Source organism: Tetrahymena thermophila (genome assembly GCF_000189635.1).
Source record: "Tetrahymena thermophila SB210 genomic scaffold scf_8254422, whole genome shotgun sequence".
NCBI lineage: Eukaryota > Ciliophora > Oligohymenophorea > Hymenostomatida > Tetrahymenidae > Tetrahymena > Tetrahymena thermophila.
In genome coordinates this window covers 293,408-321,135 of record NW_002476204.1, presented here as the reverse complement: position 1 = coordinate 321,135, position 27,728 = coordinate 293,408, and the positions used below count along the sequence as shown (strand labels likewise).

The 27,728-nt window shown below is 23.6% G+C and overlaps 9 protein-coding genes across 9 annotated transcripts; 1 reads left to right on the top strand and 8 right to left on the bottom strand. All coding sequences in view use genetic code 6, as the record gives it.

Moving 5' to 3' along the window:
• Positions 1-744: 744 nt before the first annotated feature.
• TTHERM_000691950 (transmembrane protein, putative) lies at positions 745-1,779 on the bottom strand (the record flags this gene model as incomplete). The annotated part of the gene is made up of 1 exon (XM_012799833.1): positions 745-1,779. The coding sequence occupies one exon, from the start codon at positions 1,777-1,779 to the stop codon at positions 745-747; it is 1,035 nt and encodes a 344-aa protein (XP_012655287.1).
• A 1,748-nt stretch (positions 1,780-3,527) lies between these two features.
• TTHERM_00691950 (hypothetical protein) lies at positions 3,528-8,998 on the bottom strand (the record flags this gene model as incomplete). The annotated part of the gene is made up of 12 exons (XM_001032160.2): positions 3,528-3,735; positions 3,785-3,896; positions 3,955-4,631; positions 4,690-4,741; positions 4,797-4,933; positions 4,985-5,070; positions 5,126-6,322; positions 6,385-6,530; positions 6,582-7,040; positions 7,330-8,134; positions 8,260-8,595; positions 8,732-8,998. The coding sequence occupies 12 exons, from the start codon at positions 8,996-8,998 to the stop codon at positions 3,528-3,530; spliced, it is 4,482 nt and encodes a 1,493-aa protein (XP_001032160.2).
• A 1,440-nt stretch (positions 8,999-10,438) lies between these two features.
• TTHERM_00691940 (dual-specificity kinase domain protein) lies at positions 10,439-12,549 on the bottom strand (the record flags this gene model as incomplete). Its single annotated transcript, XM_001032159.3, has 2 exons — positions 10,439-11,997; positions 12,321-12,549. 2 exons carry the CDS (start codon positions 12,547-12,549, stop codon positions 10,439-10,441), a joined length of 1,788 nt encoding a protein of 595 aa, XP_001032159.1.
• A 900-nt stretch (positions 12,550-13,449) lies between these two features.
• TTHERM_00691930 (divergent CRAL/TRIO domain protein) lies at positions 13,450-14,385 on the bottom strand (the record flags this gene model as incomplete). The annotated part of the gene is made up of 1 exon (XM_001032158.3): positions 13,450-14,385. The coding sequence occupies one exon, from the start codon at positions 14,383-14,385 to the stop codon at positions 13,450-13,452; it is 936 nt and encodes a 311-aa protein (XP_001032158.1).
• Positions 14,386-15,089: 704 nt separating this feature from the next.
• On the bottom strand, positions 15,090-17,006 carry TTHERM_000691929 (hypothetical protein; the record flags this gene model as incomplete). Its single annotated transcript, XM_012799832.1, has 2 exons — positions 15,090-16,714; positions 16,928-17,006. The coding sequence occupies 2 exons, from the start codon at positions 17,004-17,006 to the stop codon at positions 15,090-15,092; spliced, it is 1,704 nt and encodes a 567-aa protein (XP_012655286.1).
• Positions 17,007-17,339: 333 nt separating this feature from the next.
• TTHERM_00691920 (exocyst complex component Sec3) lies at positions 17,340-20,004 on the bottom strand (the record flags this gene model as incomplete). The annotated part of the gene is made up of 9 exons (XM_001032157.2): positions 17,340-17,468; positions 17,525-17,617; positions 17,671-17,775; positions 17,835-18,036; positions 18,090-18,181; positions 18,235-19,224; positions 19,337-19,756; positions 19,815-19,885; positions 19,938-20,004. 9 exons carry the CDS (start codon positions 20,002-20,004, stop codon positions 17,340-17,342), a joined length of 2,169 nt encoding a protein of 722 aa, XP_001032157.2.
• Positions 20,005-20,504: 500 nt separating this feature from the next.
• TTHERM_00691910 (hypothetical protein) lies at positions 20,505-21,422 on the bottom strand (the record flags this gene model as incomplete). Its single annotated transcript, XM_001032156.1, has 1 exon — positions 20,505-21,422. One exon carries the CDS (start codon positions 21,420-21,422, stop codon positions 20,505-20,507), a length of 918 nt encoding a protein of 305 aa, XP_001032156.1.
• A 406-nt stretch (positions 21,423-21,828) lies between these two features.
• On the top strand, positions 21,829-22,835 carry TTHERM_00691900 (EF hand protein; the record flags this gene model as incomplete). Its single annotated transcript, XM_001032155.3, has 6 exons — positions 21,829-21,850; positions 21,970-22,142; positions 22,230-22,301; positions 22,373-22,467; positions 22,556-22,679; positions 22,746-22,835. 6 exons carry the CDS (start codon positions 21,829-21,831, stop codon positions 22,833-22,835), a joined length of 576 nt encoding a protein of 191 aa, XP_001032155.2.
• Positions 22,836-23,891: 1,056 nt separating this feature from the next.
• Positions 23,892-26,426, bottom strand: TTHERM_00691890 (asparaginyl-tRNA synthetase protein; the record flags this gene model as incomplete). The annotated part of the gene is made up of 6 exons (XM_001032154.2): positions 23,892-24,335; positions 24,389-24,594; positions 24,775-25,044; positions 25,302-25,686; positions 25,775-25,838; positions 25,975-26,426. The coding sequence occupies 6 exons, from the start codon at positions 26,424-26,426 to the stop codon at positions 23,892-23,894; spliced, it is 1,821 nt and encodes a 606-aa protein (XP_001032154.2).
• Positions 26,427-27,728: the final 1,302 nt, after the last annotated feature.

Sequence of the window (27,728 nt, the reverse complement as noted above, 5' to 3'; positions counted from 1 at the left end):
AACCCCAACCCCAACCCCAACCCCAACCCCAACCCCTAATTAACAAACATTAAATTTTGTTTTTTATCAGTCAAGTGTTATTTTCTTTTTTTTAAATATTCTACATAAGAATTTTTAATTTAAAATAATTTACATATATAAAACAATAAATAATACAAAAAATATTATTTCTTGAAAAAGAATTTAAATTAAATAAAAATTTAATATGTAATTTTATTTCTTTTATTTAAAACAATTTTTATCTAATTACTTAAAAATATTCTATAATTTTAAAAATAGAAATTTAATACATGAAATTTTATTTCTTTTATTTAAAATAATTTTTATCTAATTACTTAAAAATATACTTTTATTTTAAAAATAGAAATTTAATATATGAAATTTTATTTCTTTTATTTAGAATAATTTTAATCTAAAAACTAAAAGATTATTCATTAATTTTTTAAATAGATACTTTATTATTGATATAATTTAATATATGAAATTATGTTTCTTTTATTCAAAATAATTTTTATCAAGTACTAAAAGATTATTCTTTAATTTATAAAAATGTATTTTATTTTAGAGATAATTTAAAACAAAAGATAGATATTCACTTTTTTGTGAAGAAAATAAAATTTCACATGAAAGAATTAATTTTTCAATTTTCTGATTTACTTGAATTTCAGTTAAAATCCACTGCAAATTTGAAAAATTAAAAAAATTATTAAATTAAAAAAAATAAGAAAACAAAAAAAAAAAAAATCAAAACTTGAATTTTGTAATTATGCCGGAAGTCAAAGAAGCACAGTGAAGATAATTTTTTAAAGCTAACAGGAAACATATTATATTGCAATTATAGCTTCGCATCCTAAGGATGTTCCATTTGCAGTTAAATAATGTACTCAGTACTTATTTATACAAAGCTATAGCAATCATAATATAAGTTTTTAAAAATGTTATTTATTATGATTAATAATAATAACAATCGATTAAACAAAAATTCTAAGCTTCTTCGTCAACAAATTACATATTCAAGACCTTTGCGTCTTCAAATATAAATAAAAAAATCTTAATGATAGAATCATCACATAAAATTCTTTTCTCCAATTTTAAAATGAATATATTTTTATAGTAAACGATTTATGCCAATTGAGAATTATTGATTTTAGGTACTAATTTAGAAGATACAAATTAAAATAAAATAAAAAATAAAAATAGAATAAAAAAATATTGAATAAAAATTAAAACAATTCTAATAAAATTAACTTAATAAATAAAATAAAATAAAACATATTTAATCATTACAAAATAATAATAAAAAAAACTCTTAATAAAAAATAATTATGAATTAAAAAATAAAATGAACGATGAAATAAAAATTAAAAAATTAATAACAGAAAATAAGATTTATATTTAACTTCTTTGATTTTTATTTATTTTAAATAATTGATTTTAACTGTTTGAACAGACTCTTAAAATTTTTAATTCCAGTTATTACTTTAACAAAACCCTTTTTATTTAAATCTAAAAAGTAAATAATACTAATTTTGAAATTAATATAAAATCAAATAAATAAAATGTCTACAGCAGATAGTTAATAAAAGGATAAGGATGTTCTTAAGGATATAGAACTAGCATCTGAAGAGAACAAATAGGTTGAAGAGCCCTCTGATCTTGAAAAGAGATTTAAAATGACAAAGCAATAAAAAAGAGAGAAGGCTTTGAAAGAATAAGGACATAATAAATTTGAGGATGAAGATGAGAGAGAATTTGATTCTTAAGGATTGTAGAGCGCATAACACGGAGAAAGTGTTTTACTAACCCTGTTTCCTTCGTTTTCAATAAAATCTTGGACCTGCTTTTTAATATTAATTTAAGTAATAGGGTCCATCATTTTATATATCCATGTTTAATATATCATTGACAGAACTAAAGTTTAATCTTGTCCTTAATATTATACTGAATAGTAGATAAGACAATCAAAATGTCTAACTTTAGGAGAATGTGCTGCTTATGAATTAGGAGGAAGATACACTCCTGCATTAACTTAGAATTATCAGTATCATCGCCTCTTTTTAAGCTTGCTAACATATGATGATGTTATTCAACTATTTATGAATATCTTCACTTCGATGATTTTTGGGTTTGTTTGTGAAAATTATTATGGAGGAAAGAAATATCTATTCACTTTCTTTTTTGTTGGTGTTATAGGAAACTTCTTTGGAATGCTTTTTAAAACACAAAAGGTTTATGCAGGAGCTAGTGCAAGCATTTATGGGTTGTATGGTATGAATACAATTTATATGATAGAACACTATTCTTATATGGGTGAAAATAGAAAAACTCATGTTAAAAATTTTGCTTGGATAATAATAGCTGCATTTATGCTTTTCTTATTAGATGACGAATCTGATTCTATAAACTTACCATTTAGCTATTTCCTTGGTTTAGTAATTACTTTTACATATGTTCACACAGATAATAATAAGCTTTTAATTTTACAAAAATTATCTTATTTGTTAGTCATAGGTGGAATAGGAGCTATGGCATACTTTATCACAACTATAGAAGCAGATTATAGAAAAGAATTAGCACCCTGTACCCTATTCAAATCACAATGATTAAAATAATAAGCATATAAATTAATTTAATTATTAATAAAGTTATTTATGCAAATTTTAATGTACCTATTAATAGATTTATTAATTAATTAATTATCATTGTCTAATTTATTCAATATATTTATTTATATTATAAATTAAATAAAAATATAAATAAGAAAAATGTTTTGTTTCATCTTCATTTATTTTCTTTTTTCTTTGTATATCTTATTTTAAATAAATATAAATTAATATTCGTTTAGAAAAAAACATTTTTGTTATTTGTTACTTAAAGAATTTTTTGAAATTAAAAGAAGTTTTGTAATGAAAATTTGATAGTAAACCTTGTTTTTTTAGAATTTAATAATAAATGAAATATCAGATAAGTATATAGAAAACAAAAATTAGGAGATAAATATTAAGTAAATATAATTCTTTATTTTTAAAATTTCGTTTGATACTTACAAAGCAAAATTAAAATAATTGGGACTTTTTACAATTTTTTTCTTCATTTAATATCAATCTATTATTGACTTTATAATAATGCGTGTATTTAATAACAAACAAAATTAATTAATAGTGATGAAAATTGATTTGATATTTTTAATTTCAAATATTTTATTTAAGTTTTCTGTTATTATTTGTTGAAATTGCATTATATAAATTCTTTAAAATAATAAGAAGTTTTTATACAACAATTAATTTAAAGTAAAACTTAATTTTTGGAATTAATTCATTAATAATATTTTGGATAAATATATACATAAATACATAGATAGATAGATATTAGGAAGATTATTTTATTTTTTAATATAGTGTTTGGTAATTACAAAAATATTGTTAGAGCAATTGACATGTTTATTTAATTTTTTTCTTCATTTTATATTAATTTATTACTAATTTTAATCATTCATGCAAATTTATTTATTTATTATACAAAATTAATCAATAGTGATGAAATTCAAATTGTTATTATTAATTTTAATTATTTTAGGTGTTCTATTGCTATTTGCTCTTTTTAACTAAATTTAAAATTGATTCAGGTAGAAAAACATTGTTTTCTCCTCCGTTTGTTTACCTATGCTTTGGATTTAAACTAGTATTAGCAGAGTTAATTTCTTGTCTTACTTTTTGTAAAGTGTATTTGTCCTTTCTGTTATTTAATTATTTTAAATACAAAATATAAGTAAATCAAAACTTACAAAATATTATTTTATAATCTTGCTGAGTCTTATGGAGTTATATGCTGTTAGTTATTGTTTTAACTCTTATACTATTAAGAAAGGGGTTTAAGCTTCTTGATCTGTTAATCAACTAATGTTTTTATTTTTAGTATTAATTAATAATTACTACTAAATAAAATTTTAATTACTTTTCTTTAAAGGGTCTTCAGATTTGTGATTGTAATTGTATTGGTTGTAAGGCTCGTCATATAAATTAGACTACAACAATGGTTAATCAGCTTGAGTATTGTATTAATGCTAGATGTGGTTATAATTTGGATTATTAACATTTGACGAGTACAAATTATCTTCAAAATTAGAAACATCTCTTGTTTTTGGTCTTGCATGTGTGAGAGATTTCTTTCTAGAAGAAGTCAATGATTCATTTAAAGCTACCTTCATGTCGCTATTTGGGTCTTTTCTATTACTTGATTGCATTCTGTTTGTGTGCTTTCTAAATGATTCAAAGACTTATTCTAGATATTATTTTCTTCTTTCATAGTTTTCTTAATTTAGTTCAGTGAAAGTAGCATTAAAATCACCATCTTAAATCTTATCATTTATTTATGGATTTTAAATGAATTGTTAATTATTTTAAGTACTATTTTTAATATTATAGTAACTATTATCCTTTTATCTTTTAAAGTAGTACTCAGCACGACCTCCTTATATTGGGCTTGGATTAATGCAGGGGAATTTATTATTTTATGTGTATGCCTGTATATCAGGGTAATTTTATCTAATATTCAATCTTTTCATATCATTACCTTGCAAAAAGCTTTAATTCATTTAATTTATCTGACTTTCTCTAGGACTTTTATTATGTCTTATAAAATAAATATTGAAAATTAGTGTAAAATAATTTAATTTATGATTTAATTTACTCAAGTCTTATGTAATCTTCAGGTGATTATCTATATTCTTCATGTAATTATTCTATTTTTAAAAAGTTTACTAAATATTTCCTCTTTTTTTTCAATTTCTAATTTACTAGAATATAAATTAAGAATAGAAAGAACTTCTTCCCAATGGAATGTCTCTAGTTTTTAAAGTTGCCTTTTTAATTCATCCATTCTATCTTGCTTATCTTTAGAATCCTAGAATAATCTCTCAAAGACTCTCTTTTTACTGAAAACATTTATTAAAATTTAATTGAATTCTTTCTAAAAATTAATTTACTTTCTTTTCCTTGTATTTTAGTTTGCATGCTCACGTTTAAGAGTCTTTTCATTTAATTTGCCTGCTGCAGGCTTTTCGTCACTATTCTAAAGTAAACAAATAAATTTAAAATAATTTGTATTAATTGCAAAAAATACATACATCTCTATTGGTATAATCAGGTTAATCTTCAAAGTAATCATCTTCATCTGATCTATCTTCATTAGCTGGTTGATAAGCATTTTATTGTTAGCTTAAAAAATCTGGGTTAGACAATCTCCTTTAAGCTGTTAAATCTCCTTAAATATCTTATTTAGTCACAGATATAATATCCCCATTTTCGTTTCTAATAATATTATTACTATTACTAGCACCGTTTTTATTTAGCATGCTCTAGTTAATGATGCCAGCTTAATCTCCTTTTGAAATTGATTATCTTTAATTAATGGATTAAGAATGCTAATGAGACACAGTTTAAGTGTGTGCAATAGCACTAGGGTTACTGTTTGAATTCGAATTAATGGCATCTCTAGAGGAGTTTGTATAGCTTTCTCCTCCATTCATTATTTTACTATTGGAGGCTTTGGTTATTTTTTTGTTTGAAGGATTATTATTTTTAATTCCTTATGATTAGCTTCCTTCTTCTTTAATAGCATTTCTATGAGTATTTCCTTAAGTTTCTTGGTCTTTCTTATAATTAATTTTTGTATGACTATTTTAAAGGCTTTTTCTTGGAGTGTTAAAGGCACTTGATTAATTACTCTGGTTGACTATACTACCTCTTTACTAATGAGAGCTTTCGTTATTTGCTGAATAGCCTTATGCTAATTATTAATTAGAACCTCCTGATTACTATTTATTTTGATTTTGCAAATTATTTTTAAATCCTTCCTAACCAAGAGTGTCTCTAAGCTTCTTTTCAGCTTAATCTCTCTAATTTTTAACATCTTCTATTTACAAAGTAATTTCTTTGTTTTCATTAGAGAATTTTTCAATTTCTTCTCTCAAATTGTAATTTTCTTCTTTTAGCTCATCAATTTTAAGAAGATATTCTTGAATTTCCTATTGCAATAACTCCGTTTGTGTTTATTAGTCAGACGTTTCTATATTTTTCGCATCTTTTGCCCCTTAAATTTATTCATTTTCTTCATCATTTTATTGATTTTAATTTTCTTCTTTTTATTCACTGATTTGAGATTTAAGTTTTTCAATATCTTCTTCTTTTCCTAAATCCTCTAAATCTTGTTCAAGTTATTTCATAAAATCTTCAAACTTAGTATTAACGCCAAAAGTTGTAGTTTAGACTTCTTAATTCTTAATCAGTTCTTATTCAAACATAACATTTTTAGCTTCAACTATCTAAATTAATTTTAATTATGATTTTATTTAATAAAAGTAAAAAATAAAATATTTTTATTTACTTTTTCTTGAGCAATCTGAGATTCTCGAATAGCTCTAAATTACTTTTTATCCACACCTTTTATCTTTTTCATAAACTCTTTAGTGGAAAGTTTCTTTTCATTATCAAGATCGAGATCCTCAAATTGCTAATCAGTAAGTTTCATGCCTTTTTGATTATAAAAAAAGATAAATTTCCAAATAATTATTTTTAACTTACCTATTTTGTTGTATACTTGCTTAAGTGCTAAATCTAATATAGATTTTTTAGTGCTCAATTCAGCATTTTCATTCTTTAACGTTTCTATATACACTGCTTATTATTATAACTTTCCTTATATTTACTTAATTCTATCAGTGTAAGATTGAACATCTTGATTTATCACTATTTTTTCAAGATTAAATTGATCGATTTAGGTTTATAAATTTTTATTTTCTGTCTTTAAGTTTTCTATTTCTTTCTAAACTCTTTATTCAGCTTCAATTTGAATAGAGTTATTAAATAGTATTTTACGAATTTCAGTCTTTAATTATTCTGTATTATCTACTTTTGAAGCTTTTAACAACCTATTAACACAAGCCCATCTCAGCCACACACTTCTAAGTCTATCTTTTTCCAACTCTTCCTATTCATATTAACTTATGTAATCTTATTTTTACCTTTCGTGCTTATCATACTCTATTGTAAAAAAATTAGTTAATTTACTGCTAAGAATATTTTAAATTAAAAATTAACGATGCTAATTATCTATCAAGACAAATATAAATAATCTAATTCTTTAATTATCAATCAAAAACTCAATAAACATTATTTATTTCTTGACTAATAAAATTTTGTTGTAAAATAAATTTTTTTAAGATTAATTTTCTTTATTAATTATTTAGTCTCTTTTAATGAAAAATTAAATCATCGTTATTGATATTGCTGAGAATGAATATTCATAAGCATTTTATGAAAAATAATTTACATTCTATTTCTTTTTAGGTTAAAATTTCTTGCATATGCTTTACATATTACTATTTATCTTCCTCTATCTTACTACTTAACTGCTAGTTAAGTTCTTCTATAATTCTGTCCTTCTCTTACAACTCTTATTCAAAATCTTATAGCCTTGAAGAGGTCTTACTTATCAAATTACACATTTAATCATCAATTTAAGATTTATAATCATTATATTCTTTTTCATACACCTTTTTATTCATTAACATTTTGTTAACTTCTTTGTAATTGATACCATATTCTGGTCTCTGTTACTCGAAAACATTGAAAAAGAATTAATTTCCTTTAATATCTTAGATAACTTTCCATATTTTGTATGGGCTTTCTTCCAAGACAAATACTTTCTTTACTGCTTCAACTATTCCCTAATCACCAGATCCTCCTCCTACGTTGGCTAGTTTTTTCAGTCTTTCAACTTCGTTACTTAATACAATTATTTTTTTGATGAGATCTTATGTTTTTTTATCAAATTAAATTTTCAAATCCTTAAGCTTGTCATTGAGGATCAAACGAGTTTTTTCATCAATAATGCTTGAGCTATCAAAATATTGGACTTCATAAAACTCCAAATCCTCCAAATTAGCTTATCTAAAAAGCATTTCCTTCATATGCTAAATATCTTTTACATAACCAGTAGTTAATACTTGAACGGTCTCTTCTCTATTTTTGAGCTTAAATTCTAAATCTTTAATCTTTTGGATTGCTTCATTTAATTTTTTTTTTAAAGGACCAGAATTCTCAAAATCATCATCAAAATTCATAGAACTTTGTCTCTAATTATTAAAGCAATTAATTAATTAATTTAATCGATATTTACTTCAATTTTAGCAATAAAATAAAAGTCTCCTTCCTAAGTTACAAATAAACACACACAAATTAATATAAACTCATTTTTTACATTGCTTATTTTGATTAGCTATATTTATGACTCGGTCATAATAGACTCCTTTTCTGATTACCCATCAAAAAATCCTTCATCATCAGAATCAGCAAAATCATAACCCATTTTATTTTATTCAGCAGAAAAGAGCTTATTCATTAACACTTTAAGACTGCTCTTTTTTTTCAATTAAATATGCTATTTTATATGGTGTAAATATACTAATAACTTGTTTTTTATTCCATCCTTCAAATTTCCATTTAAAGGTATTTTGATTTCGTTGTCTGTAAATGAATATTCTAGAGTAAACTTCATGAGCTAATAACAAAAATTTTCAAACTGTCTTTAATATTCCTGTAAAATATAGAAGGAGTTAGATAAAAGTTGTAATGAAAATGAAAGAATTTTAAATTTCTTAATTGAAATTCTAAAAAATTGAGGCATTTATCAATACTTCAAAAGCTTAATTTTAATATTAAAATGTATATACTGTTAAACTTTAGTTTTGAAGATCGGATATTGAAATAACTTAATCATTCTAACTTGCTTGGCTAATCTATTTTCCTAAATCATCCATCATCTTACGAAGAATATTAAAAAGAGGTTTAGTTGCTTTTTCTATATTAGATTTGGCTTAATTCATTTATGTTTTTGGTGAAGAATTCATAGGAATTTAATTCTAAGAAGTTGGCGACATACTTCGAGTAGGAGAAGGAGATAAAATCCTTCTTTAGTTAGGAGATTAATTTTGATCCATAATCAAATATTTAATAAATAATAATAAATTCTCAGCAGATTCAATCTAAAAAAAACTAAATGTATTTTTGTTAACTGCAGTATGAGTAAGTAAAAATATTCAGCCTACTTTATAAGCAAAAAAATAGCCTTTTCTTTTAAAATATATCCTAAATTTTGACTTTGTTTAAAAATCTAAGACAGATCTCCTTTCCTATATATTTCTTTATTGAAATAGTTTACTTTCGTTAAATAACAACTTGTTCCTTTTTTTGCCTTTATTTAATTCAACAGTTTTCAGTGATTGGATGTATTTATAATCAATCAATCTATTTATGATTGCCTGAACTACCAAATATTAAATACTAAATAATATATATTACTTATGATATTATGAGTTAATAATTAATTTTATATATAAAACAAATTAATAATTAAAAAAGATAAACTACATTGATAATATTTCAAATAAATTATCAAGTACATATCAATCACCATAGATTATTTATATTTTTTTTAGCTAATATTAAAAGGTAATACCTAATTAATTTACAAGGATACCAATGCTATTTAATAATTAAATAAAAAAAGCTTTGCATCTCTAATAATTTTTACTGCTAATTTTATTTATTTGTTTTCTCATTATGCATTTTTCATTTAATAAATTGTAAATGGTTGGCTGAAAATTATTTAATACTAATTATTTGCCATTATATTTTGTAAATCTAAAATTTTATACTTCAATACTTAAAATTTTTTAATTTATCTCTTTCAATACTAAAAGCTTTTATATTTCAAAAAAAAAAAACATAAAAAGGAAGTAGACCCATCGAATATATTAATTTTATTTTTTTAAAAACTAAATTTTAAGTTTTGCTTATAAATCTAAATAAATAAAACATTTTTAAAAACTTTATTTTGCCAAATTTTATCAAAAAAACCTTTGCATAAATTTTTTGTTTTCTAAATTTTCTTTTTCATTTTATAAATTTTAAATTATTTTTGCTGTAAAAATTATTTGAAAAAAATAAAATTAAATATTCTTAATTAATTAATTTAATGGCTGCACATTAATAATTTTTAGATGATTTTAGAATTTAATTAAAATATTGAATATTCATCCTAATCAAATATTTTTACCTTTACGGTTCCTTTTTTTTGTAAATAGATTTGTTAAATAATTTATAATTACAGAAGTATTACTATTTAAGCAAATATTAATTAATAATGATTTGTTGGAAAAATAAAATTTAATTTAAGTAAGGTAATAAGTTTTAGTAATAAAATTAGCAGTTATGCAGATAGATACTTCAATTTTATTAAAATATACATTTTGAAAAACAATGAATAACAATTTGAAAAATATTAAATGAAATAAAAAATGTAATAATAACATATGAAAATTATTAAGAATAAATTGTTTATTTTTTAAATTTCGTTTTTCTTAATGCAAATAAACCATTCACTAACTAATTGAATTTAACTTCTTAATGATCTCCTCACGAAGTGAGTCTAATTGGCAGTTATCGATTTCTTCGTAGAATTTATTGAAGTCGAAATCGGAATTGTTAAATTCGCTATATGGATTTTGACATACCATAATATAACGAATGATGATCAGTATATCCTTTTTATTAGTTGAAGGAGCTAATTACTTCAAGTTATTCAATAATTCTGCTAGTGTTTGCTAATAAACCTATTTGAAATTAGAATCTTATGTTAACTTGTCATTCATGACTTCTTAAAATTTCTTTAAACTTTCTTTTGAAGGGTCTTTTTTTAGGGAATTTTCTACTACTTCAGATGTCTTTTTAAGTAATTCTTAGAAAAACTTCTTAGAGTGGTAAATATCCTAGGTTATGGTCTTTTAGGTTTTAATGAATTCACGAGATTATTGGTAATTTTTCCACAATTAAGGATTAAAGTCGCTTGTTTAGGATTTAAGCATGTGATTGACACGCTCCAAATTTATATTTTAACACTTACATATTGCAAAGATAATACGAAAGTAGAGATCACCGCTAATTGAAAGTATGTTGGAATTGAATGACTTGATAATTTTTTGAATTACAAAGTTATAGAAGAAACTAACATTTCTCTCATAAAGAATATATTCGTTAACTTTCATGATGTTTTTACGCATTTTTTCATTGTCTATTTGCTATTTTACTAGCTATTCTGCCTTTTCTTCATACTAATACTTGTCTTCTGTGATAGTCTACTTTGACTCATTATTGCATTCTGTATCTTTACCTTGATTTGATATTTTTTCATCACTTTCTGTTTCATTATCTTCCTCAACATTCTTCAAGTAATTAACAACTAAGTTAGTTTAAATATAAGCTCCGTTTTCTATCATAGATTTCTCTAAATTATCCTTATTAATTTCAATTAAACGAACACTCTCTTCGAGGAGTTTACGATCTCCTGTAATTAACTCATCATCGAAAACTTCTTACCAAGAAATTCTATCTTCTTCACGGAATTGTAGCATACGTTTGATTAAACTCTTTACCTTATCGCTTCTAACAGGATCAGAAGGGAAAACTAAAGGTTTTTCTTTTATGTTATTGAATAAGTTTATTTGAGAAGTACCCATCCAAGGAGTCTTTCCATAAAGCATTTCGTAGAAGACAAGACCAACACTCCAAACATCACATTTAGATGAAAATTTTGTTCCTTCTAAAATTTGTGGAGACATATAGAGAGGAGAACCTAAAAGTGTCATGTAAGCTTAATTATCGACTTCAAGTTAACGTGAAAAGCCGAAATCAGAAATCTTTGCACGACCACCACTTAGCATAATGTTTGCAGGCTTTATATCTCTATGAATAATCTAATGCTTTTAAAGTTCTTTAAATCCTTCAACAATGTGCTTGAAGAATTTAATCGCTTCTGGCTCACTTAACATACCACCTTTCTTCTTTTTTAAGTATTCTTTTAAGTCTCCATCCATGCAATACTCCAAAAACATGTAAAGATTGTTAGGGGTACGAGAAACATCATATAGCTTGACAATATCTAGTTTTAAAAAAATATAATTTTAAAAAAAATAAGCTTAATGTTTTGTCAAAGTGATTATTTTGATGTTAGCAAAAATTTAAGGTTTAAGTTTAAACAGATTTTTAATATTTTTTATTATGAATGACACTCTTTTACAAAAAAAACATTTTTTTTATTTTTTGTAAGATTCTAAAACGACATTTATTGTTTGGCTTATAGAAAAAAGAGTTAAAAATCGAGGATAAATAAAAGTGGCTTTGATAGGATTTTATTTTATTTTTGAAGTAGTTTTTATGATAGAAATAACTTTGAGGTTAATAAAATATTAGAAACGACATTACATTTACTATCAAGTTTCTATAAGTTGTTGATTTCTCTTTTAATTAATTTGATCATTTTATCAGAGTTAGAAATATTTTTGATTGGGATTTGCTTAGCAGCTACTAGCTTGTTCTCATCGTCTTCGCAAAAGCCTCTAAATACTGTACCAAAAGCACCTTTACCTAATTTTTTGTTAACGACAACGAACTTATCTATTTTCTTAGATATCCAGTCACTCCCTTCTGTCATCTTTCTGCTATAAAACTTGCTTAATCTTCTTTAAAATTTTGATTGTTTATTTATTTATTTGTTTGGTTTGTATTTTTATTTTATTAATTTCAATTAAACTGTTCTATTGATTGAGATCTATCCATAAAAACTCAGTTTTTTATTTATTTTATTTATTCCTATTACTGCACGCTTTTTAAAAGGTAAATTTGATTTCACTCTTTATCTTATTTATATTATTCCTGCATGCATGAAGTCTACTCAATCCCCAAAAAATTTTTATGGTGTACTACAAAGAGATACATGGTGATATGTTAAAACTCATAAACTAACTTTTCTATCTATCTAAATTTATTTTCTTGATACAAGTAATTCACTATTTACATTAGCTTTATTAATAAGCAGTCTAGAAAGCTTTATCTAAATATTACTATCATACAATATATTAAAAATACAATTATCATTTAAATATGATACCATAAAGATACTTCATAAAAATCGCAAAGATATTACCTTTTGGATGTAGTATTAGAGAAAAAAACAAATATTTTAATTTGTTCATGTAACATATATATTTATGCATTCAAATATTTTACTTATTATTTAATTTACACTTAAATTTATTTTAATCGACATTGATTATCTCTTCAGTAAATAAGAAATGGTATCTTTTTTAAATATTAACTAAAATTCAAAAATTTTTGGCTTTCTTAAATGTAAAAAGGGAAAGAAACGACATACAAAACTGATGGGTTGCTAGCTCATTTATTAAGATATTTTTAAAATAAATTTAAAAGCAAACATATATAGGTTTTTATTTGATATCAGTAAAATAAATTCGATAAATGATAAACAGTAAAAGTAAAAATAAATAATAAATAATAATAGTTTTTATATATATCAAAAATTCTAAATCAGTGGTCATACTTTGCACTCAGTTTCCAAGGCCGTTCTAGTTTCTTAATCAGATTAAACATCAATACAATTAAAATTATTTGATAGTAGATTATAATCAACTTCGTTGCTTTATAGTTCATTATCTTATATGCATTTATTTACTTTTTCAAATTAGTAATTAAATTTGTAAGGCGAAGTTCCTCCGTGTTCAATCAATAGTTCACTAGGTTCGAAATAAGTGGTCATATCTTCAATTTAGTCAACAAAAAGTACTTTTTATTTGGTTCTTTCGGTCAGAAAAGGCTTAACAAGAGCATAAATAGTTTTGAAGAACCAATTTGGGTAGAGAATATAAACTTTTTAAATTCTCTCTGCATAGTTATCTTAAATAATTTAATTCAGCGACTTGAATGTTTCAAAGAGCTTATAATCTACATTTTTTATACTAAATCCTTCTCTATCCCATATGATTGATATCATTCCAGTACCAGCTTCTTCAGATTTCTAGATTGCCTCTTCAATTAAGAACAAAACATATTTTACCATTATGTCTGATGATACTCCAGGAATGTGATTTTTCACTTTAACAACTAAACAGGGGTTATTTTACTTATCTTTACCATGCCAAAAAGCTCTTCCTCTTTAGTATTCTTATGCAATATCCTCTTCTTTTATATCATCTGCACCAATCTTTAATCTCCAAGAAATCCACTTTTACCACATAGCAAAAGCCTTTTCGACGTGGAAATCTTGAGCCCATAAAAGTCTTACAGCTTAATTGTCTTCTGTATATCTTTCGAATTTGGTTACATCTTTTGGGCATAACAAAGTATGAGCTTCATCAATAATTTTCTGTTTTAATTCTTTAAATTTAAGTATTTATGCTTCATTCAGACTATTTTTTAGTTACGGAATGGTATTTTTTGGCTAATTAAGTTATTTTTAATCAAAATCGAGCATCTATCTATCTATCAATAATCAGATTTTAATTTAATTTACTTTTATTCTACTTTTTTATTTCTACCTATATAATAATAATAATAATTATAATATATATATTTATTTATAATTATCACCTCCTTAAAAACATAAATTCTATTCTGAAAATAATCTTAAAATGCATAAATAAAGGCATCAAATAATAAATTTAAATATAGAGTTAACTTATTAACAAGTATTAAATTTTATTATAGACAATAATTTCGCATTACTTATCAATTTTTGTTTTTTTGCCTCAAAGAATATTTTCATAATTAAAATGTTAATTTGATTAAAAATTTTATGTGTTATTTATTTAATATGCAAACTATCCAGTCAATATATTATTTAAAAAAATAACCTTTCATAATCATGTCATGGTTATTCTAAAATCAAAATATATATAGAAAATCTATAGCTTATAAGAAGCACATTAATATCATGAAAATAAGACTAAGTATAGAATTAATATTTTTTTTAAAGGTATTTTTATTATTTTTAAAATAAAAATTATATATTATAGATAACATCTTGTTTACATCAAAGAATGCTTTAAAAATTTTTATTTTTTTAGTGTAAATTAATTGTTTTTAATTGATTTAATTGTTGTTTATAAATAATTTTTTTATATAGTTTTAACTTAAAAAGTAAATTGAAAAAATTTAATATTTTATTATTGGCAAAAATCACTATTCATAATCATGACGAGTTGTAAAATTCTCAATACCAAATAGGGTTTCTTGCCTATGTTCAACTCCCCAAGATTCTAATGGTTCATTATCAAGATTATAAATATTTTCAAGTTAACACTTTTAAGATTTTTATTCAAATTATATTTAATATGGAAAGCCTCTTGAATTAATTACTCTGCTAGATTTTTTTCTTTCAGAGTTACTTTGAAGTTTTCTTATTATGTCAGTTTTTAGAGATAATTAAGGATTCACTATTGGTTATTATTTTTAGATTGCTTATTCTTCTTTTTTGAATGTTAGGCATATTTCCTATATATTTTATTTATTTTTTATTTTAACCAAAGCATCTTTGGGGGAGAGGGCTCTTTATTTTATTGTTTGAAAACCAGTATTTTATAATGGAATATTTTCATTTATTTTAAGATTTGAGTTATTATTATATTTTTGTTCAGGTATTTCTTCAGTGTTTTTTACAGAACCACTTTAATATTAGTTTTGACTATTGTTTGGACTTTGATTTTTTGTTGTAGATTTTAAATTATTTGATTGATTTCTTATATAATTAATTAATTTTCTTTTTTAAACATGAAGAGAATTTTATGTATAGATAGGAGAGTTGTTTAAACTTGAATTTATTTGTTCTTCTTAAAATTACATATCATAAAAAGGTTGGAAATGAGCTTAATTACTATAACCATTTAAAGATGTATCTTAACTTATGAAATTCTTATTGTTTTGTAATATTTAATTTTCTTAAAGGTTTAATTTGTTTTAATTTTACTTGTCAAATAGTTTACTGTTGTTCATATTAACATACTGATTTAGAAACTTTTAGTTTTTATAAATATCTAAAGGAGTCGGTCTACTCTTTTCATTATTTGAGGTTTGTTAACTTACATAATTATTAATTGGTTAAATGCTAGCAATTTTTTTTTTTTGTCTACTTGTTATTTGAGTTGACGTATCGGTAGATATAAACAAAATATTATTCACATTTTCATCATTAGATCCAGAGCTAACCCTACTGTATTCAAGAGATGAATTAGGATACTGAATCTAGCTATAATTAGATAAATTTGAATAGCCGCCATTCAATAAATTTGCCTTTTTTCTATTAAAAATTATAAGAGAGGAGTTTATAGCTTAAGAGTTTAAAGCATCAGAAGACTAATCAAGACTAGAGTTTTGATTATTAATTCTCTTTTGAGTTATCTTTAGTATTTCAGATTCATTGTTAACTTGGGTAACGTTTTAAGCTATTTTATCTAAAGCTATATTTCTAAATTAGACTCCTTTTTTTAAGTGCATTTGCCTATTTACATTTTTTGAAATAATCTGCCTTTTGAATATTTGTGTCATATTTGCATCACAGTTATTTCTTGGATAAAATGTTGTACTTTAATTATTTGGAGTAATTTAATGCTGTTGATTATTGTTAGAATCTATAATAAAGGGCGTAAATTATTATCGTTCTGTGTTTGGGTTAGAGCTAGCTCTATGGTTAGGAAAAAAAGTAGTCTACATCCGCTTTTTATTTTTCATATTGTAAAAATTAATTGGGGATTAGTGAGACACATCTCTGAATTCTTATTTATTCATAAATATTTCTTCGGAATCCTCTTTTATATTATTAATATTATTGTTAGCTATCATCTTATAAAAATGAATTAAGGTGAATTTGAATAAAAGAAAATCAATTTAATTAGTAAATATTTTTAAGCAAGTGTTTTATAGTAACAATTTATTACTAATTATAATTTTCACCAATATATAAAATTTTATGGATTTAATTAAAGATTCTAAATATCACTTAATTACGATTTATAATTTACCTTTCGTTAAGAATTTTTAATAACCAATGCCTGTAATTGAAAATTAAATTTGTTGGGTTTCTGAATTAGATTTTAGCATTTATTTGATAAATTTATTTTTAATAGTTAATTTTATATTTTTAATATTATTGAAATCTCTTTTATCATAAATTAATATTTTAAGTAAACATTATTAAAAAGTATACTCTAATTAATAAAATAAATTTACTCTTTCAAATATTAGAATCGAATCTATCTGAAAGTCACAAAAAACACTGATTTAAAATTGTCAAATATAAAAAGTGTAATATAAAGAAATTTAATTAAGATGTTAGTTTATTATTTTTGTAAGTTTTTTAGGATTTTTACAAAGCACAAGCAGAAAATTGTAATACTTCGAATAAATATAAAATTAAATAAAAGTATGTTTAATTCAATTAAATAAAATATTTAGTTTCTTTTACAGATTTGTTTATACTTCCTATATACTAGGTGTAACTTTTATCTTTAAGGCCTTCCAGCATAGCTATTCTATTTCAGTATATTGCTCTATTATATACTCCTTTTAATAATGTTAAATTAAATTTAACAAAATTAGAAACAGAAAATAAATGTTACAATTAAAGCTTCAAATTATCTTTGGATGATTTCGTTGTCTTTACAAAAGTGCTTCTTCATTCGTTTTAAGATTGGATCTAGCTCTTTTTCAATCTATTTTATATTTTTATTTTATTTTTAAAAAGAAATATTTAGCAAAAAATTACATGACTAAAGGTATTTTAAACAGATTTAACAAATTTTCCTGCATTGAACTGACTATCACTCTCCAAATCAGATGGATTCACAGATTTTATTTTAAACCACATTTCCTAAAATATAAAATAAAAAATCTAATTTTAAATATTTTCTTCTCTAAAGAATTTTTTACAGAAAATTTAGTGAAGTGATAGCAAAATAAATCAATGCAATAATTTTATTGATTTTCTTTGTATGCAGAGTTAATCTTTTTATACACATCTTTGTATTGAGAAATTTGGCTTCCTGTTAACTTATTCATGACTGGGAAGATATTTGTAATAACTCTAATGTTTTCATATTTTTCATATTTCTTACTTTACTCTTTAATCCACCTAAAATTATATTTATTTAAATTGTTTTTGGAGTTATAAATAAATAGGCTTACGATGTAAAATAAGAAGCATATGTTTATAAATCCTTTTAGTAATAAGTTGATATATATGGTCCAAATAAGTCAATCATTAACCTGAAGGCATCCTTTATTTTTAAATAAAGGTTATAAAATTATTAGAGTTTTTTATTTTGTTTACTGAAAAATATATTGATTAGTCAAAAGGAGGAGCATATTTCACTTTGTAATCGTGATCTGATAAATACTTTTAATAGCTATGAGCGATCGTTTTCTTTCTACTCTCTAATTCTTTTTTCAAGTCAAGTAAAAAGTTTTCCATAATCTTTGTTTTGACAGCACCAGCAGGCACATTAAACGATTCTTTTCTTCCCGCTCCACTAATCGTTGAAAGGGTGTCTGAATTATCAACAATAGGTAGTTCTGGATTTTTCTATATTGATTTAGATGAAATGTATGAATAAACTGAAGATCTGCTATCTTAGACTACAGTTTTTGTGTCTGCATCATCTTCTTCTTCATCTTTTTCCTTAGCAGTTAAGTAGTTTAGAGTAGATGTTAAAAAGCAATAGGCACTAATAGGACTAGCTTGGATACTTTCTTCGACTAATTCATTTACCATTAAAAATAGGGGAGAGTATGCTTCGCTAATAAAGGATTAAATCTCTTAATCATCTTTGGTGAATTTTTTTTGATCAAAGGAAAAATATTTTGTCCAATAGTTAAGATCCAAATCAATTTAACCTGATAACTAATTAATAAAATCTTAAAACCACTGCATAAGGGAATTAGGTTGAGATATATTCTCAGCATTTACAATCGAACTAATTTTAGCATTGATCTTATCTACATAGCTGCATTTACTTTTTATGATTAGAGATCTATCCAACTAGTATTTTAAATTCTTCCTCATTTATTTCTTGCACATGTCAACAATATATTTTATACTTCTCTATATTTTTGACATTAAATCACTTAAGAAGTCAGATGAGTTATTTTTGGCTTGAATTAAACTCTTGATCAACCTTCTTCTCTTCATCAATGCCTATTTAAAATTACTCATATCAAGTGCACTCAAGTATGCTTCTGTTCCTTTATCCTCCCTGCTTTCTCCTTCTTCAGATAAAGCAGCTGAACTCTTCTTTGCTATTTCTTGTAAATCTTTGTAAAACTTAATATTTTTAAAATAATAAGCATAAGGAATAAAATATATTTCTACTAATTTAACTTTTTTGAAGAAAATAAAATAACTATATAAAAGAATGATTAGCAAATATAATTACTATATTTATAAAACTATTTAGCTCCTGATTCATAGACTAAACTTGATTTTAATAGATTTTTACATTTCTAAATTAATCAACTTAAAACTGCAAAAATTTCCCTATCTTTTCTACTACATCTTCAGCTCTACGCAAATCTTCAGTAGACGAAAAACTAGGTCTTTCTAAAGTTTTTTTTTCATCTTCATTTAAAGATAAACCAGAAATTAAAATTTTGAGTGTATCCTAGAGTTTTTGCTAGTTTTTCATTCTAGTTTCAATTACTTTTTTCTAACTTTCTATCAGTTCTACATCAGAACTCAATTTATTAAATTATGTTGATTGATGGTCAATAATTCCTTAAATATCTTTGTATTTATTGTCCAAATTTCCCAATTCATTCAGAATGTTATCAAAGGTACCTTTTAATTCTTCAAGACGCTTTTATTAGTAAAAAATAAATTTAATCTACTTAGATATTTTCATATTTATTTATTACAAATATAATGTTTTTTTCTTAATTGAAAAGCTATTATTAAATTTCTTTTTTAATTCTTGTAGGAGTCTTTCCTTTTTTTATAGAAGATTGTTAGATGAAAAAATGGAAAAATTTTTAATAAACCTGTGTAGTCAATTTTACTAGCTAGCTCTTCAGCTGCTATTTCCTCCTAAGTTTTATCTTTATTCATTTTTTTGAAAATTCTAATTGGAATAAATAATTAAAAATGAATTATTTTTAAGCTATATAAATAAATATATCTGATATGAATTATTAATTTTAAAATACCAAATTTTTTGCATATTAATCACATTTTACTGATAAATTAATAATTTAAATATTTATTTTATGTTGAACTTACCCAAAAAAAAAAATATAATTTTAAAAAAATAAACTCTATTTTGTAATTAATAAATAATCAAAATTATTTTTTAGTATATTAATTAAAATATAGATGAAGGATTGCACTATTTTAACAAATTTTTTAAGTAGAGATTTAATTTTTTAAATGATTCTTGGAAATGTATAAAACATTTGTGAAAGATTTGTTAATTATTTAAAAAAAAATAATTATTATTGTAGTAAATTAAAATTCTAGTTGAAAATTAATAGTCATAAATAAATATAATAATTTTAAAGATGATTTTTTATGAGTGAGTGAGTGATTAATTTAATTAGACATAAAATATTTCAAGATGTAACAAAAGGATTTCCATTAAGAATATTATCTATATCTGTTATGTAATAATCAGTTTCTTAGAAATGATTTCTGACATTTTCAATTTAAATGAAATGAACAGCTATTAAATTACGGTCATTAGATCCATAAACTATTTCTGTTTCGTCTGCTTTACGAACAAGATTTAATCTTATATTGGTTTAAAAGGATATCAAATATTAATTTAAAACAAGCTCATCAGTATTATTTTCTTTTTCAGATTAATCATCGCTTAAGTTGAGGAGAGCCCATTTACTCTACTTTTTTTCATTAAGCTTTTTGAAAATCAACTTTTCTTTACTTTATGTCTTCACATATTATGATTCATGATAGTTAAGTCTTCTATTTAGAGAAACTCCTTCTACTTATCTATGATATTGATATTCTGGATAAGCCATTATATCTAAATTTTCTAATGGTGTTATTTTTGAAAATTTTAATTGCGATTTTTCTAACTTTTCAAGAAAGGTCTCAAATTTTTAACAAAGTCTTTCTTCGCATAATTTATTGATTTTATTCATATCACCTGCAACTAAACTATCCACTAAGCTTTCATACTAGTCCATCCATCTTCTAAATTAAGCTTACGCAGCTATTCTAAATATAGTTTTTTATGAAAAAAAATCTGTTTCAGCTATCCTAGGATTAACTATATTGTAAGAGTTAAGTGGAGGAACTCCTATTTGATTTACGTATTTAACAAATTCATTATTAAGATATTCAGGATTATAATCTTGATTAAGCTTTTAAACTATTTTTAAAGGTTCAGAATTATGGTGCTTTTTAGCTTCCTCAAATATCTTCTAGAAGAAATTCCTCTAAACTTTATGACTTAAACTTTTATTAGAGCTTCTTAAAAAATTAACAGTAGAAGGTCTGAGAATATTCATTTTTGATGTTTTTTAATTTACCTATTCGCTTATAAAATCACACTTTTTAAAAAATTTTTAATACATAAAGAATCTTAAAGAATAATCAAAAGATATTTTTAATTTTGATTAACATTAAAATTTTTACTAAAAATGGAAAAACACTACCAACCAACGTTTATTCTATAAAATTTATAAATATAACCAAAATAAATCTTTATTCATTCTAAATAAAATTAATTATAAATGATTGATTGATTCATTCATTCTATTATTCTTTATTTATAACAAGCAAATTTAATTGTTTCAAATTCATTCTAATTAAAAATTTCATTAATCATAAATAATTATAATAATTTTTCAGCTAATTAAAAAAAGCAACTTATCTTAAATAAATTATAGGAACACCATTTACAAACAATATAAAATGAACTCAGACTTATAAAACCGTAAATAAAAAGACAATTTAATTTCTATCATTAAATTTAATCTAATCTAAATTGAAATAATAATTACTGCATTTTTAAGACAAGATTTAATTTACATATTAATGATGAATTTATTATAGTTATTAATAGAGTTAGATCAGCTCTCCTCTCTAGAAATTAAAATACAATTAGAGGATTAGCTAGAGCATTTAGATAGCTTGACTCATACGATAGAAATAACAAAGTTGATAGAGATGAATTTTTCATAGTCTTGAAAGAAAATGGAGTTTCCTTAACTAAATAAGAATAATTTGTATTTAGATTTTCTTCATTCATTAAAACATTTACTGTTTCAATATTTTTGACACTCATTTAACTAAATTTTTCAAACTTTAAAAAGGTTCTCCACTAATGTTTTGATAGAAATAACGAAGGAACTGTTGACTTTGATGAGTTTTTGTGCGTGATAAGAGTAATTTTAAGAAATATAATCAATCATATATTTCAAATTTGCTTATTTATTGTACTAATAATTAATAATAGGGTGAATTAAATGAATAAAGAAAAGCTATCGTATTGAAAGCATTCTAAAAGTTTGACCCTCATAATACAGGATTCGTTGAAATTCGTGATTTAAGGTGACAAACAAAACTTATTAATTACTTATTTTTCTCAGCAATTTATACAATCAAACAAAATTAATCTGTTAATCTTTTTATAAATCAGAGGTGTTTATAACTGTGATAATCATCCTAAAATTAAAACTGGTTAAATGACTGAAGAACAAGTGTTTGTTGAGTTCTTACAAAACTTCTGTGATAACAGTAAAGATGGAAAAATTTAACTTAAGGTTATAATTTAAATTAAAAATGATTTTGATAAATAATTAATTATTATCTTTTAAATAAATATATAGGAATGGATTGATTACTATTCAGCAGTAAGTGTTTCTATTCAAAATGATGATCACTTTGAATAAGTAGTTAAAATAGCTTGGGGAGTCTGATTATCTAAATTATCAATTTTGTTCTATTAAAATGATTTTTATGTGGTTAATATTTAGTTTATCAAATCCTTGTATTAAAATTATAAAAATAGTTAGTTACTTTTCATATCCATAAAATCTTTTAAATTTTATTTTAACTAAAAAAAAACCTTTTCATGATAACTTTTTTTCCAAAAATATTAACTTATTTAAATTAAAAAAAATAACTTAGAATATTTATTTAAATTAAAAGTTAATTTATTTATTTTTAAAAATTAAATAAAAAATATTTTGTATTAATTATAATTTGGATTGATTACTATTCAGCAGTAAGTGTTTCTATTCAAAATGATGATCACTTTGAATAAGTAGTTAAAATAGCTTGGGGAGTCTGATTATCTAAATTATCAATTTTGTTCTATTAAAATGATTTTTATGTGGTTAATATTTAGTTTATCAAATCCTGTATTAAAATTATAAATATAGTTAGTTACTTTTCATATCCATAAAATCTTCTAAATTTTATTTTAAATAAAAAAAAACCTTTTCATAAAATTCTTAACTTTTTTTCCAAAAATATTAACTTATTTAAGTTAAAAAAAATAACTTAGAATATTTATTTAAGTTAAAAGTTAATTTATTTTAAAAATTAAATAAAAAATATTTTGTATTAATTATAATTTAAACAAATGACCTTTTAAGTATTTTATAAACAAATACCATAGTCTCTCCATAAGCCTAGGTTATAAACAAATACAATAGACTTGTCATAAAACTAGCAGACCTATACTCCTAGGTCCGCCTAAATTATGATTTAAAAAAATAAATTGCTTGTTAATTGAAAAAAAAATATTATCAGTCAATTAATTATAAATATTTATTGTAAGTACAGTTTGTTATTTTTTAGGAATAAAAATCAATTAATAATTAATTTAAGAGACTTGATAGAATTAAAAATATTACACCTTTATTAACTTAGTAGATTACAAACAAAAAAACATTTAAAGTATATTATAGGTATAATAATAATTTTATTATTTATAATTATGATTTAATTTAAATATTCTGATGAGTTTCTCAAAATTCAGCGTTACCGTGAGTTCTGGGGAAAGGAATAACGTCTCTAACGTTGTCAACACCAGAACATAACATGCAAAGTCTTTCGAAACCTAAACCAAAACCACCATGAGGAACAGTACCGTATCTTCTTAAGTCCAAATACCACCAGTAATCAGCAGGGTTTAAGCCAGATTCAATCATTCTCTTTTCTAAGACATCTAATCTTTCTTCTCTTTGAGATCCTCCAATTAATTCACCTACTTAAGGAGCCAACATATCGAAGGCAGCGACAGTCTTGCCATCTTCGTTTAATCTCATGTAGAAGGCCTTGAATCCCTTAGGATAGTTATATACGGCAACAGGCTTCTTGAAAACTACTTCAGCGAGGAAACGTTCGTGTTCAGTAGCTAATTCCTCACCCCATTCAACCTTGTTTTCAAAGACCTTTCCGTTAGCAACAGCCTTTTTAATATAATTACAATTAATATAAACTATTTTATTGAATTATTTGTTACCTTTTAGAGAAGAGTGATGGCATCAGTGTAGCTCAATCTAGCGAAGGGACCGCTGATCAAACCCTTAAGATATTCAACAAGTTCAGGCTTTTTCAAAGCATTTTGAAGGAATTCAAGATCGGATTTGTTGTTAGTTAAGACATATTCAAGACAGAACTTAACGTAACCTTCAGCACAATCCATAACATCGTGAACATCAGCGAAAGCTAAAATTTTATTTGATAAAATAAAATTAATTAGTTTATTTATTTGATTACTATTCTTTTATAATAATAAAGCTAAAATATTTGCTCATTTCTTGCTAATCTTTATATATTTATTTTTTTTGCTTTCAAAATTTCCTAACTTTTTTTATTATTTTAGAAAAATATTTTATTTTTAATTACCTAATTCGGGTTCGATCATCCAGAATTCAGCCAAGTGACGAGTAGTGTGAGAAACTTCAGCTCTAAAGGTAGGACCAAAAGTATAGACGTTGGAAAGGGCGCAGCAGTAGTTTTCGACAGAAAGTTAACCAGAGACAGTTAAGAAGGCAGGCTTCTTGAAGAAATCCTTAGAGTAATCGATTCTACCTTCCTTATCAAGAACCTTATCCTTAACTTTGAGGAGAGATTCTTCAGGCTTGGGTAAAGTTGTAGTAACTTAGAACATTTCACCTATTATTTTATTAAATAGACATTTTTTTAAAGATATTAACGAAATTTGAGTTATATTTTTTTAGTTCAATAAAAAACTAGATATTTATGTAATTTATTTTTGAAAATATATGTAAAGGAAAACTAAAAACAGAGGAAAAATATCTAATTCTTCTTTTAAATTATATATCAAACCAACTAACTATTAAAACTAATCAATTGCATCTAGAATATCTATTGAGATTTATATATATGATAAGTATTCAAAAGTTATTTACCAGCTCCTTCGCAATCAGATGCAGTAATAAGAGGGGTGTGAATGTATTGGAAACCGTTAGATTGGAAGTAGATGTGAGTAGCATAAGCAAGATTGTTTCTAATTCTTGCAACACAACCAATTAAGTTAGAACGAGGACGTAAGTGAGCAATTTCTCTTAACTTTTCGACAGTGTGGAACTTTTTAGCCATAGGGTAAGTCTTAGAGAGAGCAGGATCAATAGCACCCAAAATTTCAACCTTGTGTTCAGCAGATCCAATCTTGACTTCAACCTTTTCGCTACCACCTTCAGGCTTGACGAAAAGACCAGTGACCTTCACTGAAGTTGCAGTATTAATCTTGACGACAGTATCGTAGTTTTCAATAGTACCACTACTTACGACGATCTATTTATTTTAAAGGTAAATTATTTAAAATTATCAAATTTTCAATTGAAACTAAAGAGTAAATCGTTTTAATAAAATTGCTCCATACTTGAATACCCTTTTAGCAAGTACCGTCGTTCAATTCGATGAAGAAAAGATCCTTACCAGCAGCTCTATTTAATAAAATTTAAACTTAATTTGAATTCGCTCTAATTTTTTAATAGATTCTAAATAAATGTGCTATGCTTATTCTTTCCTTATGCTTTTTTTGCTAAAAAATAAAATAAAAAGTATGAGTGTGTTTGTTACCTAGTAGTTCTAGCCCAACCAGCAACAGTTCCTACTTTTCCAATGTAGTTTTCAGGATCAATAAGAATGTTAGAGATTTTTTCAACAGAACCAACCAAATATTAACTTGAAGGCTTGTTCATTAATTCAGGAGGGACGACATATGAAGTGGTAGGGTTTAATCTAACCTTTTCGAAACTGTGGTTGACGAGCTTTAAGTCTTCAGTAAAATCATAAGTGAAGGGCTTTTCTTCAACAACTGGGGCTTTAGTTTCCTTTTATTCTTTTGCTTCCTTTGGTTTTTGTTCTTTGGGAGCTTTAGGTTCTTTAGCAGGCTTGGTCTCCTTGACAGGCTTGACTTCACTAACTTCTTTGGCTGTGTTTACGGCAGTCTTAGCAACTGTACAGAAATATTTAAATAAAAGGGTGTTTCTCATTTCGTCTGAATTTAAGAAATATGTACCTTCTTCCATTTATAGTGATGTAAATTTTTGATTAATAAATATTTTTATTAAATTTTTTCTTCTAAAATATTCTTTTGCGAATCTTTTTTCTATTTAATTTTTAATTATTTATATTTTTAATTTTCACTATTTAATTCATAATCTGATTAATACTTTTCCTACTTATCGAACTTCTGTCCAAGTATATATTATAAATTGTTTTTGCCAACTTCAAAATAAATCGCTTATTTAATTTTTCGGGGATTGATTGATGGTATTGAAAACTATTCAGATATATTTTAAAAAAATTGTATTGGTGTATCTTTTAGACTGGATTATATCAATTTAAAAACGATATTTTTAAAATATTTACTCAAAATACTAAATAAGTAGATTTCTATTATATTTTAAAGCATAAATAAGCTAGCTTTCTAAATAATTTAATAGTATAAATTAAATTCAAATGTATTTAACATTTAAATAAAAGTTTCTACTTATAATAAGCAGTACTAAGAGTTTACTATATCATTAAATAAGTAATTTAATCTGTAATATCTTTTATGATGCCATAATCAAAAATATGTTTTTATTCCTTAAATTCTTTTACTATCTTTATGATGATGAAAATTAAAAGCACTAGTTATACTAGATAAATAAACTAAAATAAAAAATCTTATTTAAAAAAAAAAATATAACAGAATGTTGAATCTAGTCAATATATTAAGAATTATATAAAAATAAATATATTCATAATTTGCTAAAAAACAAAGCAATATAACTAACTTTAGATTGTAAGTAAAGATGTTTATATTTTACAAACATTTAAAAGTTTTTCTATTTCATATTATGTCGCACAAATTATATATAATTCAACAACTTAATAAATGAAATAATATGTAATATATAATTCATGATGCAATTAATTTTAACTCTTTGTTTATTTTGAAAATTCTTTTATTAACTTAATCCTATTCAAAAGTTTTTAATTTCTGCTAAAATCTAACTGATTTATGACAATTTTCTGCAATTAAAGAGTCTATTTATTATAAAATAAAACAATGAACAAGAACTTAAAATTTAAAAAACACACTTCTGATAACAAAGTAGAATTAAACAAGGCTCTACTTATTAATACTTTTTGGTATTTATAAAATTAATAATGATAAAAATTTCAAAATTTTCTCATATTTAAAAATGAAATATTGCAGTTTATATCATGTGATTTAAAAGATAAATAAATATTACTTAAGTAAATTTAATCATGATAATACAATTTCTTTTACTAAAATATTGCATACTAAATTTAAAATTAAATTTGAAAACACAAAATTT